At 43.6% G+C, this 15721-nt stretch overlaps 1 protein-coding gene across 3 annotated transcripts in view; it reads left to right on the top strand.

Annotated features, from left to right (window-relative positions):
• The window catches only part of TEX55 (testis expressed 55), a 404270-nt gene that overhangs the window by 189164 nt on the left and 199385 nt on the right, over nt 1–15721 (top strand). For all 3 annotated transcript variants that reach the window (XM_069202663.1, XM_069202664.1, XM_069202665.1), the window contains 2 exons: nt 6730–6789; nt 9820–9882. In XM_069202663.1, coding sequence (XP_069058764.1) covers nt 6730–6789; nt 9820–9882 — 123 coding nt within the window. The remainder of the gene's footprint in view (nt 1–6729; nt 6790–9819; nt 9883–15721) is intronic.

Here is a 15721-nt window from a genome sequence, read left to right on the forward strand (position 1 = left end):
AGTCTATTCTCCTTGAGCAGAACCTCCAGATGTTACAAACAAATACTCACACTTAATACAAGGTCCAGAGCAAGGGTCTCCAGCCTTTTCTTTCATGAGAGCTACACATATTCATTGAAAATCATCCTGAGCTACTGATGTGATCAGTGGTGTGATAGTGGCCACATCAAGCAAGATTATGTTAGTGGCCACCACACGCAGGATTACCACCGGTGATCACTTTAGTGCATCAGGCACGGTTGCCAGCACTAATGCAAAAAAGGCTGTATCAATGTGTAATGCCTGTACATGTGTAAGACAAAACAGCCATCGCTGCAGTGCCACTGGCACCAAGGTAATAGTATGAGTATAAAGTCTCCCCTCTGTATGACCAAAGTCAAATGTGAGCTTTATAATATATGTTTTTCTTCAAACTTCATCTTAGAAATCTGCAAAAACACAGATTTTCATCCTGAGCACTCGTTCTCATATACATTTATGATTCTAATTTAGTAGGCTGGCCAGCACACATGAGTGCTACTTACAGGTAACCGAGGAGCTAGCAGCAGCTCACAAGCTACTCAATGGATAAGCCAGGTCTAAATCAATCCAAGTGGGAGAAAGAAAAATACCAGAAGCATACTTTTCTGATCTGTGTACCATAGAAGCTGCCGTAGGAATGGACGCTGAATCCGTTTTCAGTGTAATACTGCCATCCAAAACTCTAATTTCTCTTCTACTAAGTGCAGACGGACATTGCTGAAGACATTTAAGATCTAGCAGTGGATTTCAAGGTGGTAAAAAGGCCATCCCAAAGATTAAGCAATAGAAAACCATATTAACAACCAGAAGTCAAGGTAGTCTTTGTTGCCAAAACCACCCAAAGATCTGCAAAAAGTATTAATTGCTGAATATTGAGCTTTAAGAATAGCAACTGATGAATTATTTTCAAGACCATCATAAAAAACCGAAGAACAGAATAAATGTTGCAGCCAGTAGGTGACAAGGATTTCAAAGTACACAAGTCCTGAAAGTGTTTTCAGTGCTTAGAGTATGCTTTCAAAGTGGATAAACATCTAGATTTCTTGCTAGCCTTAGCTAAATGAACTGAGATTCACCCTGGCTTGGACTCCAACCATTGCAACTTCCACACAGATATTGACAGCTACCACGGAGGAAGGCACCTTGATGCTTGAAGCGGGAAAGGAGAACATGGAATCTTCCAAAAAGGAGACAGAGCAGTGGACTGAAGTGAAGGGAACTACATCTTCCAAGGCCAGGATGGAAGAGCTACTATCACCTCAGCTGCTTCTTCCATAATCTTTAGACGAAATCAAGTGATAAGTGGAAAAGGAGGAACGTCATAAAAGAAACAAAGAGGCCAAGGTGTAGAGAGGGCATCCACTGCCCAAGCTCCTGGAACTGGAAACCAAGAACAGGTCCTAGGAAGCTGAGCATTCATCAGAGGGCAGCAGAGGTCTAGAAGGGTTCTCCTGAATTTCATGTATGTAGATTTGAAGAGCATAGGAGACAGAGATACATCTTGCGACATTAGAAAGACACAATCAGAAATTGTCCACTGTCGCATTGCCCTTCCCTCTCATGTGAACAGCTTTCAATGATAGGAGAAGATGCTCTGCCCACACTCCTGTTTTCATGGCCACAACATTGAGGGTTGTTGATCTGGTGTTTGTACATACAACAAGTTAACCAGATTGTCCTTCAGTTTCAAAACATGATGATTTGGCAGAAATGAAATTGAAATTGAAGTTAGATTTGAGCTCAATACAACTGAAGACAGTTCTTTCCAATTGGAAGAGTTCTGCTTATCCTTGTAATACCACTTGTCTTGTATTGACAAAGCTGTTAGTGTTGAACCCCACCCCTTTGCATTGGTATTCATTATCACCACTGTCAGCAGACCAGTGTTAAAGATTGTTGAGTCATCATCACTCTGGCTGTGTCTACCTGATAAGTAAAACTAACTGGAATTTCCTTTACAAACGTCCTGGATGCAGGACTCCAATACTTCAGGAGATCAACCAGAGGTGGTTTGGAACACACTAGATGACATATTCCCTTGTACCCTTAGCCACAGATGAGCCAGAGCTTCATGTTGTGCTAGTAACTGCGAAAGCACTGCCATGAGTTTTTTTTTGTTCACTCTTTCTGTTAGACAGTCTCTATCGCAATACCTGTCCTGAAGTGGAAAGTTTGTCTTGCCCAGGTTCCATTTTGCACTCTGAAGATGGATGAGCAGGCCATTTTGTAAGAGACACTTCTGGGCAGCCCCCTTGTCCTGCTTCCTCTTTTGAAGGGGAAGCCAATCGTCTACATATGGAAAGAGGCCCCAGCCCTGTAGATGTAAAGATGCTGCTAGTGGAGCCATCATCTGTGTGAACTGGTAATACTTTTCCAGGAGACAAAATCTTAGGAATCTTTGAAGACCAAGCCATATTGGAATGTGGAAGTATGCATCCATGAAATCTAGTGTTATCATAATTGCACCTCATGGAACTAGCGAAATGATCAGAGCAAAGGTTCCATCGTGACAAGGATTTTCTAGATCTACTTACTGCTATTCCAAAAGACTGTCTCTAATCCGAATCATCGTACAGCCTTGGGAACTAAGGGCATGTTTAAATAAGTACCTTTCCCTCCTCTCTCCCTGCCATCTTAACCAGCAGAGAATGAAAGGCAGATAACATTGCTTCATTCCTGACCAAGCTTTGAGGGCATTGCATAGTTATGATCCTAGTCTCTTCTGGTTCTCTGTCTAATGATCTTTAATACTAAACTGTCTGGAGTAGATACTTCCTATGCTGTCTTGAAAAGCTGTATTGCTTCCCGTCTGGCCGCTGTAGGCCACCTCCCACACTGTGCCTTCACTGGTGATTGTAGTTTTTCCTTATGTTCAAATTAGCACTTATAACACCTGTTTTTGGAAAAGGAAAACTGATGCTGGCCTGAAGATCCACTAGATGGCTGTCAAAATGGGGCTTTAGAGGATTCTTGCACAGAAGAACTGGAACTTGAAGGTTGACAAAACTAAGAGGTTGTGTTCCTTTCTTTAAAGTGACAAAGTCCTTTCCTCTCTGTTTCTAATCCAAACAAATTGGCCTCTTCAAAAAGCATTCACAGCACAGCATTCTTCTGTGCAGAATCTGTGGGCCAGTCCTTCAAGAATACATTCCTCCTGGCTGCTATTGTGGCATTTCTGCCAGGGCCAAGGCATCTTCTACATTGGAAAAAATATACGATAGGAGCTCTCTCAGCCCTCCTGACTTATTTAAAAGGTTATTTGAAAAGCAGTATGGGGCATTGACTTGAAATGGCCACACAGGCCATGCTCTTGTAGTTATATGAGCTACCACATACCTCTTTAAGCCTGAGTCTATTTTCGTGTTAGTCTGATCTTTAAGAACGTTCTCCTCTGCCATAACGATTTATCTTACCTGACTGGCCACTAGAGAATTTACTAAGACTGAATCCGAAATAGACATTTCTATTTCTTCCAAAGAATAGTTTAGACATAAATCTGGAGATGTTAATCTTGTCTGGGTCTTTCCACTCCCATCCAATGCATGTTTCTGGAAACGAAAGCTCATAGAAGAGGCCCACAGAAATTGCCCTAATACAGTCTCAGATGAGTTGTTAGATAATTGATCCTTTGAAAAACCCACATTTAGGCAAATTCTGAATAGCCGATCAAGCATCATATCTGTCTCAGAATATTTCCCCCTTTGATCTGAGAATTGAGATTGAATAGAATCCACATCCTCCTCACCACTTTCTGAGGAGGATATATCACCCTCCAGCCTATACTTTTAGGACCATAAGCAGAGATATGAATTTGAGAACACAGGGCCTTATGTTCATGCAATGCATTTGGTAACAGTGGTCTCAATTTCAACACTGACTTTTAGCAAATGCATTGGTTTTTTGAGAACCAAGATATATTCAAACTAGTTGGTTTGCAAAATTCCAATTTGTAGGGAGGTCACAGTTTGACCTACTTCATTATTATGCATGAAGTAGGTCTTAAATTGCGACTCACTGCAAATTGCTGCAGTCACAGGGATGGTGGCCTGCTGGGGTCAGCAGACCACCATGTCTGTGACTGCCTTTAAATACAGCCATCTTTTTTTTTAGCACATCCTGCTTTCCTTAAAGCTTCCAAAACCTTTATTACGATTAAACAGTGGTCCTATGGACCACTGCCTACTCTTAAAAAATGTTTCTTTACAACATCCACAAAGAGGTAGGGGTCTCCAAGAGACCCCTTCCTGTTTGTGAATGGGTTACCACTTCGTTTCAGGTATTGATAACCTAATAATGATCTGTGACCGCAATTATGGCCCCAAACTATTGGTAGTTATCATAAGAAATCGCAAATTGGAAGGGATGCCCTTAAATCACCACTCTCAATTTAGGATTCGAAATGTAATCGAAAACCTCTTTTGCGATTCAGTAATGGGTTTTGAACATATACATGAATAGTACCGAAACACTCAAATAAATCCCCACGATTTGTAAATTACACTCCCACGAAGTATCAGTCATGGAAGCAAACAAAGGTTTCTCTTCATTCTTCACGTGCTTACTCCAAATCTATCATGTACAACACATCTCTGAAATGGCAGCTGACGTGTTTCTTCTACAAGACTAGTATACTAGTATACATAAAAAGCTCACTTTACAGTTTGTTAAAATGACAACAAAGAAACCCTTAACCAGTTTGAATGCAGTTTGGAAGCCACAGAGAGACAGCTCCCCCATGAGGGAAAAGAGAGAGAAGTACAAATGTGTAGAGTTGAGACTAGACTCTCCCTTGGCCATGTTAGAAACGATGCTACCAATGTAGAACATGCAGTAAAAGACTCCCATTGTGATCCGCGCGTGAGAAGTATACATTACAATGTTATGCCAGAGTCCACTGATTAAAGCACAACCTAGCTGTGCCACTCCGAGACATGAGGGCCCAAAACAAAAATGTGACGGGTACACCCGAGACTCTAAGTGCATCCATGTGAAGGAAACCAGGCAACCTATGTGATGTTCACCTGTAAACCAACTGTTGTCGTGTGTCCTTGTACTGCTTCCTTTAAAGAATATCTGTGAATAAAACTTAAAAGATAAAAAGTTACTTATCTTTGGTAACAATGTTTTTAGTGGATACTCTCTCTCCTCACAAATTCTTCATAAAGCTGTATGCCTCCCTCTTCTCAGGAGTGGTCTTGCAGATTTTAGTTAGAAGATTCCAGGTTATATCCATGTTGTACACTGCTATCACTCTATCTTGTCAATCTCGTCTCCGTCTCTAAGGGCTTGAAAAAAGTACAAAACTTGACTTCAGTTAGAATGATGGCCCCTTATAAGGCTCTGTCAAAGTCAAGGTGAATGGCCAACAAAGGGATCATTTAAAAAGGAATGTAATTTAATTGAGACAATAGATGGGCTAGGGTGGGAGGGCCCTTGGTGGCCTTAGTGCCTAAAAGTGTTAATGTAATTGGGGACGTGGTGTAAGTACCACAAGAAAGAAGAGAAATAAACAATGACACAGTGCCCATCTCAGGTATGCCATGCCCATTCTCCACGTTTAGTCGAACTGTGCACTCTCAGCCACAACTTGTGAACCATCTGTAAAATTATGCGCACTCTCAGCAACACCCGGAAACCTCCAACCCCACAATCCACACCCTCAGCCAATTTCTCACCGCTCTCAGCCACACCAGTCTCACACTTGCCACATTGTGGGTTTCCGCAGCCACCCACATATACCCTGAGCCACATCCTGCCGACTTCAGCGACACTATGTGACCCTCAACCACATCTTGCCAAAGCTTGCCACATAATGCATCCCTTTAGCATACCCTGTCCACCCTGAGCCCCATCCTGCTTCCCCTGAGCCCCATCTTGTCCTGCCCCTCCCCCACCTCTTTACTCCGAGGCAGATCTTGCATGAACCTGCACTGCGCTCATCTGCTTGTAGGGGTAAAAGGGCTTTACAAACGTATGGATGCTGCATAGGAAAAGGTACTGAACACATACAGCAGGGTTTGGGGAACTGGAGTGGAGAGCTGCAGTGGAAGCAAGAGGGTCTCAGGAAAACTGTACATATGCACCAGAGGGACAAACTATACAGTATACTCTGTTATATGCTGTACAGACTGCTTGGCTCTATAAGCATCTTCAGTTGTGTGCAGAAGTGATTGTGATGCGCTGCGGCCATTTATAAGCAGGACAGCCACACACTCTGGCCTTAGGAAGGCTCCACGGTGTCTTCAGGTCCTGTCAAAGCGAGCAAACAGGAAGTGCACAGCGCCTCACTGACCTTCAGAAGTCTGCAGGGAGGGGCCATGAGCCGTAACTGCTGAGCTTGGCGCCCCCCCAACACTTCTGCTGATCTCAGTCCTTGCAGTGGTGGCCTTGATACACCAGAAAGATGTGCAGCCTCGACCCTCCAAAAGAAGCGAGCATGCCCTCTGTGTGTCAGTATCATCAGCTAGAGATAGACTTCCAGCTTTCACAGTGTCTGGGGAGGGGAGGTGTGTCTGATGGCCTCTCTTTAGGTACAAAAGCTTTTAGAAGACTCACTGTGAAAAGTAAATATTTATTTTGCAGACAGGAGCTCTTATCAAACAGTCCAAATATTACACAGTTTTTAATAGATAGCTATAGTGCAACAGACCATTGGTACATTTTGTACTCCATTCGTTCGTATAATATACCATTTTCTTTACATTCAAGGAAGAAATCAATTTTCTGAAGGGAGAACTGCTGGCTGTTGAAGTTGTTTGCGAAGAATACGTAAGTACTTTTTCCGAAGTGCCATAAGTATGTTGGTCTTAGCTGAAGAAAATGTTGTGTTCTGCATCATGCTCTGCGTTCTACTGATATTGCAAAGCCCTAAGTGATGTTTCTGTCAATATATTAGTAACAAATATAACATTCACGGATCAAATTAATCTTCTGGAAAGGAAAACATCTATTATGATGATAGTAAGCCCTGTTATTTTCAGCCTAAGAAACAGTTAAAGTTTGGTGGAGAGCACTGTTTACAAACAGGCATTGGCAAAACCAATGGGTCTCGGCTTTGCCAATGTTTGCTGCGGCCATGAATGTAAGTTGCCAACCCGGCCAAAGCAGTAAAAACTTGAGCAGGAGATAGCAGGGCCTGTCGAGCCACCTTGAGCTGTCTGTCAGTTGTTTTACCTGACACCTTGGTCTGAGGTGGACCCAACACTCACACTCACCGTGTGGTGTCAACCCTGTTCCAAACTGCCATGCCAGCGCACTGCCTCCTTCCCTCAGCCCACCTCTCATCTAGAATGGTAAATGGCAGCAGCGGTTCCTACTAGGACCAGGAGTGACTATAACCTTCTAGTTACGTTTACTGACCAGTCGAATGCTGACTCATGGTAGGTCACCCACCGAATCAGCCCAGCCCACTCCAATCTGCGAGATGCCTGTCAACCAACCTGGAGGGGGTTTGTACATTGTAGAGGCACGTGCAAAGTCCACAACCAATGAACACTTCAAAGATCTTTGCAGCACACTAATATTGGCTGAAGTGCTGTCAGAGCTCCCATCCTAGATCACCGTATACATAAAAAGTCACTCCCACTCATGCGACTCCCAGAATAGCTGTCATGAGACACAGAAGTACTGATTTTACAGACTAATGCCATAATTTAAAAGGTGAACAACAGAAAAACATCATTAGGCTGAATTCACAGACTGTCCATCTACGTACCCAACAGATGGTTTGGTCACCTTACGCTTTGACTACCTTTGAGTGTAGTAGGACTTCACAACATTAGGAGTGGATGTATATGTAGGCCACTGACAGCCTTAAGTAGTGATTGAGGAACAGGGTTCTTGTGAAGGACAGGTGGCCTGTGGTGGCCAGCGTGGCAGGGGGGAGGCTAGGGTAACTAGAATTGAGACAAACGCAGATAGTTGTACTCAAGTCTAAAAAAATTGAACTCTTCTGCAACATGACTGCCTTGCAAGCATCGTGTAATGGAATTTCTTATGTTTATTTCACATTCCAATACAAGATGGCTGCCATATATGTTCGTGCATGCATGACGGACGTTTTGGAATGGATTGGGTTTGCCAATAATCATGCTCTTAAGGGCAGCTTTAGATATATGCCAATAGCTAATGGGGACTGACCTAAAGCCCTCTCTTCTTCTGTACTATTGGTATGTATGTATGGATGTGTATGTGTTTTGATAACATAAGTGCTTTGACACATGGCTGCATTTGCCTATAGGCAAATAATCAGTTTTGGCATCGACCAATCAGAGCAGCCCTCCGTCTCCCAGTGTATAAATAAGTTATTGTTAGTTTTCCCCAAGAACTTTAATAAACAACCATCAAAACCTTCTAACAATACAATTCTCAAGTTAGCATTATAAGCTTTAATTTTAGAACAGCACCTAATGACCCATTCGCATATCGGGGCATATTTATCAAGGGTTTTGCATCGCCCGTGCCGCATGCAAGGAGTGTCAAGGATGATGGATAATTTAAGTGAGATTTATCAAGCCACGCAAGGCCACCCCGATAAATCAGCTATCTGCTCTGCCTTTGCGTTTCTCTGCCCCAGGTGGGTGTTCAGTGGGTGGAGTGTGGGTGATCCCAGATTTGCAGCACGGGTAAACCTGGCAAAGGGTCAAAATGCTACTTCTTTCCAGGCGAGGTGCAACGAGGAGAAACATATTTATTTCTCCTCACTGTTTTGTTTGAAAGAGGAAAATGCCTCTGAGGATTGTTTTGTGCTGGAATGTGCCCCTTCCTGCACAAACCAATCCTGCCACGGTGCTAGGGTGCCTGCATAGGCAGAAGGCAGCTCATTGTATGCCAGCGCAAGGACTGGAGTGTGCTCTACCATGTTAAATATGGCGCATTCCTTCGCTTCCACATAAGGAGATAGGTGGCTTGCTGCGTGAAATAATGATAAATCTGACCCATAGTGTGCCATAAAATGTCACTCACTCTCTCTGTATTACAGAATATTTTCTCCTTAAAGTCATTTAGTTAAGTGATCACTGATGCCAGCTTATATACATTTTGGGGGCAGTCAGCGATATACGAATTGTGCATGTGCACGCTGCACCTACAGATTGTGTAACTTTCTGGCTTTGTCGAAAAATTCGCCAGTAGTATGCATGGAAATGTATGCAAGTTATGCCCTTCTGCTTTGATGTTCCCTTTTACGTAGTTCTTCCTTTAATCATTCTCCCCCTCATAAATGTAGAGGATTTATGCATGTGTCTCCTACCCCATTCATTCCCAGGCAACAAACTCGGTTCTGGGGGGGTTTGCTTTTTTTCATGTATTTTCAAGTCATGCAACATGTATGTGAATGCCCCCGAATTGATAAGTTTGTGGTTGCTCCTTACATTTGCCCAAATGTCCCATTTCTGGTTGTGGACGTAACATTTCGACTCCAGAAACTTTACCATTCACCCAGAAATTCTAAAGGCAGAAGTTCTATTTCCGGCCATAAACATCTGCGGATTCCACGTCAGTCAGTCTGGATTTTGGACATAACGCCTAGATTTGTTTTTACGCTCCTGTGCACCTACAGTATGCTGAAAGTAGGTGCACAAACCGAGTAGTGGTTCGGGGGTGCCCTGCAGCCTTCCCCATCTTCCTCGTTGAGAGATTTACAAACTCTGCCTGGTGTCATGTGACCATTTTATGAAATACATACATACCTTTAAAAAGGCCCTGCTGTCATATTTATATCATGATTGTGTACTGCTCGCCCTTTCCAATCACACTGTTTTATTGTCATGTGTTGTGTTTGCAATTTCCCAATTTTAGCACGTGCATGTTCCTCCTTCAGACTGGACAGGCAGCTTTACCACCCCGCCCAGGGAGCAAGAGGTGAGTGGAGGCTCAGTCATCGATCTCACTATAAGGGCAGGCATGAAGAGTCGGGGGGTTATTCGCACATGTGTAGGCAAAATATGTAAAGTAGAAATTATTGTTGGTTATAGGCATTTGGCAGCGGCCGCCGCAAATCACAACGGGAGGGGAGGGCGGTGGAGGGGGGTGTGCACGGAGGGGAGAAAATAAAAAAATGAATTAAACTTACCTTCACGGACGTCGCAGCCTCGTTCCTCGCTTCTCTTTTGTCAATGTGGTGTCCCAGCATTCACTGGGACACCTGCACAGGCTCCCCAGCAATCCCGAGGCTGCTTTTATGCTGTACTTAGCATGAAAGCAGCCCCAGGATTGGTCTGAGCATCTCAGACTGCTGCTCAGAACCAGCCCTGGGTTCTGTGCAGTCTCCCCAGCCCAGCTGTTAAACACAGCCAGGCTGGAGAAACCTAAGTGCACATGTGTGTTTGGCCGGCCTCAGACGTGCACTCCTCTCTCCTCCCACCTGCAACCTCCCATGGCCCAGCCCCGCCCCTACCTACACTGCTGGGTGAGCCATCAGCAGAAAAATAAAATTATAGTCAACTATCATCCTATTTTCCTGCTGCTAGCTCAGACATGGGGGTGACGCTCATTCGCCATAGCAAAGGAGCCAGCACTGAAGGCAATGTTTGGGAGACAAAAATACAGAGGCCAGTTCATTAGCTGGTGAAATGGTGTTCCTGTATTACTAATTAGCTTTATATGCCTATAAATCCCTTGGTGAACTGGGCCCATAATATTTAAGCTGACCTTCATTAATGTTTCGGGTTGGATGGATTCCTTTTTTTAATGAGCACTCTTTTGGCACACATAAACCCTATTTTCATATTTCTGTATTCCAAACTGCGTCTGAATTACATAGGCAATTATGAGTATGTGAATTAATACCACTGGAGTACTACTTCATGTACTCATGAATGCTTTTGTGAATTACCCTGTTAGACTTGGCATCCTTGTCGTGGTTTCCCCTAACTTTTTGCCTTCAGACGTCCTGTTTTTGCTGACTTCATTTTTGCTGGCCTTGGGATTCTGCGCACTTTACCACTGCTAACCAGTGCTAAAGCGTGTGTGCTCTTTCCCTAAAATGTGGTAACATTGGATTACCCTCAGTTGGCATATTTTCGAGTTTGGTGTCTCTGGAATCACAGCTTAATTTATGGTGAAGTCAAATTTTAAATTGCAATTCTGAAAATGCCTCTTTTGGAAAGTTGGCATTTTCTTACTTAAGCCGTTTGGTGCCTGCTGTCTGCCTCTGACCACATGTCTAGGGTGGGGTGACAGCTGGGAATTTTGTATTCCCCTTCAACAGCCACACACAATGGAAGCTTAGGTGTGACTTGATGCGCCTTGATGCGCAATCCTCGGCAGGATGGGAGGAAGGAACTGGGCACAGCCTCACTGTCAACTGAATAGGCTGTGTCCTGTCCAAACACAAGGAGGTGCATAACTCCCTGTAGTGAGTCTGGAGCCTGGGCAGGAAGGGCAGAGACTCTGTGTTCTTCAAAAGCATGTCTTTGAAGTCTCCCCCACCTCAGGGGCCCAACTGGGTGTGAGTACTGGGCCTCCGACCCCACCACTTCAGTACACTTCTTGACCTGTGGATACTCTGCCAGGAAGAAGGACTGCTGTTGAAGGCCTGCCACTCTGCTGAACTGATTTTTACTAGACTCCTGCTTTCCTAACCTATACCTGCTGCCCTCTTGCCTGGGAGTGAGAAGAACTGAACCTGCATCTCTCGAACCCCGAACCAGTGTCACTCCAAGGGCTAGTCAGCTAGCTTCGTGATCTGAAGTCTTAAGGACATGAAAGACTTACAACCAACCCACTTCTACACCTGGACTCTGCCATCTGTCAGTCTTCCCTGCCAAGTGGTGCACCCCAGTCCTGGACCCAATGCAACCCAAAGCATCACCGCTATTCTGTGGATCGGAACCGGCACATCGCTCCTATTGCATGGATCAGAATATGCGCATCACTCCTGTTGCATGGATCAAAACCAGTGAATTACTGCCATTGCACAAACAGACCTGGCGCTTTGACTCCGAACCCACCGCCTCTCGGAATCGATGCATCTTCTGGGATCGACACTTGTGCATTGCTTCTGCTGCACTCTGCATCTTCGATGACGACACAGCCAAGATTAAGGTACTTTTGTTCAGCAGGCCTCACTGGGTTCCTGTGCCTGGCCTGTGCTCCATGGCAGTCAGCCTGAACTTTTGACTTTATCCCAGTCCGGCGCAACCAGATATCCCTGATTGACGCTTATTGTTTCCAAGCGCTATTTTACAGTTTAATCTTTAAAACTTCAAAACTTAAGTTCGACTTCTACAATTTTTAACGTTTTGGTCTTGTTTTATTTATTAAATTAAGTTCTATATTCCTAACCAGGTGTGGTTTTGTATGGTGTTTTCACCTTTTTACTGTTTAAAGTGTTGCACAAATACTTTACTCACCGACTCTTAAGTTAAGCCCGAATGCTCTATGCCAAGCTACCAAAAGGTGAGCACTTGTTAATTCAGGGTGCGTTTGTGACCTACCCTGGCTCGGATTATGATTCCTGCTTGATCAGAGGCATACCTCTGTCAACCAGAAACCCAAATGTCCAACACACCCCTATTGCTGTTCTTCAGAGACATTGTGGTTGGAGCCACAAAGCATGTTTTGTGGCAGTTCACATCCCACCCACCCCCAAGCAAGTGTACTCATTATGTTCCTCTTTTAGTGCTTGAGTTAAAGTTTAGTGGTTTAGAGGAAAACTCTGATTTGTAGTAATAGTGCTAAGTCCACCAGAAAATCCACCTGTAACATTTCCTCCACCACATTGATAAAATGAATGAGAAACCTATACTAATGGAATCTCCACCGTTTTATGTGCTCCCTTCTCAAATCGGAGGATTTTCTGATACCAGCCAACTCTAAATCAGTCACATGAGAAACTGTGGGTTCCATAAAGACTGAGCTCTGACTTGGTATAATGTTTGACTTCGGCAGCCAGACTATAACCTTACATTTTTACCCATTAGCCTCTAATTGAACCAGTTTAGCGGAGGATTATGTTCCTTTTTTCCACTGACTCTCCGTATGGCTGGTGGATGTGCGAAAAACCTAGAAACAGTTAGTGATGCTTTATTATTTTCTATATTTACAGTAGTTTAGAAACTTTGGCCCTAATGTATCAACACATTTCCCCACAGACATAGAATGGTTAAAAACCCTTTGGTGCATCAGGCCATTGTTTCCCAGCAACAAGAATACCTCCCCCAGCTCACGGAGAAGTCACTCTGTGGTGAGAAAGTTTTCATCTAAGCAGGGTGCTTAACATTGACCAGAAGGGCTGGATCCATACCAGGATTTCCTGAAATCAGCATAGGTGAAATGCCAATCCATTTAGGTTGAATGTGAATCATTTACATATTACTGGTTTTCCTAGAGATCTAACATGATCTGACCTATGCTACACCCCCCCTGAATGGGGGTCTATTTTTGGGTGGAATTTCCCATCACTTTTTGCTGCAACTTTGCCCTTAGAGTGGGGATCACTTTATTAAGATCAGTCCAAATAGTGTAGTCTGGCCCAAACTGCTAGAACCAATTTTTGCCCCAGACGTAATGAAACCCCAGAAGCATTGGCCCTTTTGGAGGGGCAAAGACAGGCTTAGACATGAGGGTTGTTATACGCGGCACCAGGGAATTCCCGGAAAATCTGAAATTAACTGATGCATTCCCCTCAAATTCCTACAAACAGGATAAAAAACATTCTTATATACTTTCCCCATTTTGTACCACTGTGGTCCAGCAAGCCACTAAGCAGCAATAAAACCCATGAAATTAGTAGTATGCCTTTCCTTCTTCTACACAATAGTGTAAAGCATTTTCCAGTATCCGCTCTTGATAACATCACTGCCAGCAACGGTGTGCACACTGTTAATCATAATGTGCTTGTTTGTATGAAATGCTGCACTAATCCAGAAGACATGCTAATAGGCTGCATGCAAGCCACTTCCGGTACCAGGTGCCCCAGCAGGGATATTACAGAAGTGGGGCTTCCTGGAAATTCTTTTCTTAGATCACTGCAATCATAAAACCCAAGCATCCTGTTAGAAAATCGACTACGATAAAGCTGTTGCCCTTGAGTGGCTGAATCCATTGCAGCAATAAGGAAACTTCTCAGAACTATTGTTCCCATATAACCACTGTTTCTCCCTCCCTCGCTCTGCTCCCACGTGTATGTTACAAGTATCTCATCTGTTGAAGCACCCGTTAAGGGATCCTGACTATTGCATTGTGAGAGGAGACGGCCTGTGCAATATTCTGTGTAGCGGCATTTGAAAAATTTCTTGCAGCTTTGAATCCATGTAGCAAGAAGCAGCTTCTTTTCAAGGTTCATATCTTTACTACTACAAGGCATAAGGGCTCATTGGTGATGCTACTGACATTATTCTCACTTTCCTTTTATTGGAGCATCAAAGCTTACATATGTCAGATAACGGAAATAAAAGGAACCATGATTTGCAGGGGAGGAGATCGTACCTAGGTGCACAGTAGAAGTCTGTGCCTGTCATCCACAGTGACTCAGAAAGTGGCCTACAGACTATAAGACAGTACTATTAGAGGATACACACAGGAGAAAGCAAATTGACATGCGTAGTCTGTAATGGAAAAATGTTGGCCACCTCTTTTGGCAACAGGAAGGGTTCTAGAATGTTAAAGTTGAGTTGCCAAGGAAATTATCTAAAACATTTTATAGGAATGCCCAAAACCTGAACAGGATAAAGAATCTAACCTAAGGCTTCAGTAGCAGGTTAGAATTAGCAGAGCAGGACCAGAGACAAAAGCCATCGTGTTCGGAAAGGCCCAGGCATGGCAAAAAGAGCATCCTCGGGCTGTAAGAGTGAAGTCAGGTAAGAGTTACACTGGTCCTAGTTTTGGTTTAGGTTGGTTTCTCCGGATCAGAGAAAACACCTGCCCCATAGAACCCATTGTTAAGTCCTATCTTAAATATTTATTTCTGGTCACTTAATTGTTCAATTGAAACCTGTAGTATGTTAGGATGTGGAACACTTTTAAAATATTGCTTTGGTTTGCCTGGAACTACAAGAGGTTAAGGTATCATATTGCTTTAGTTTGGCTCAAACTATGGAGGATTAGGCTTGGGTTATCCTATTGCTTTAGTTTGGTGTGAACTAAAGATGGTTGGGCTAGTTTTACCATGTTGCTTTCATTTGATGTGAACTAAAGGTGGTTGAGCTAGACATATATTGCTTTGATATGGTTCAAACATCAGATGATTGAGCTAGATTTATCCTATTGCTCTGGTGTGGTATGAACAAAAGATGGGAAGGCTAGGTTTACTATGTTGCTTTGATTTAACATAAACTAATGGTGGTTGAGCGAGACTTATCATATTGCTTTATTTTGGCTCAAACTACAGATGATTGAGCTAGATTTACCCTGTTGCTTTGGTGTGAACTAAAGATGGTTAAGCTAGGTTTATCATGTTGCTTCGATTGGGTGCGACCTAAAGGTGGCTGAGCTTGATTTATCATATTGCTTCAGTGTGACTCGAACTACAGGAGGTTGTGCTAAATGTATCCTATTGCTTTGGTTTGACGTGAACTAGTGATGGCTCAGCTAGGTGTACCATGTTGCTTTGATTTAGTGTGAACTAACAGTGGTTAAGTTAGGGTTATCATATTGCCTTGGGTTGGCTCAAAATACTTGTTGTTGACCTAGATTTATCCAAATGGTGTGGGTTGGTATGAGCTAACCATGGCTGGGTTTGGGTTGTCATATTGCTTTG

This window comes from Pleurodeles waltl, chromosome 8 (genome assembly GCF_031143425.1).
Source record: "Pleurodeles waltl isolate 20211129_DDA chromosome 8, aPleWal1.hap1.20221129, whole genome shotgun sequence".
Lineage (NCBI taxonomy): Eukaryota > Metazoa > Chordata > Amphibia > Caudata > Salamandridae > Pleurodeles > Pleurodeles waltl.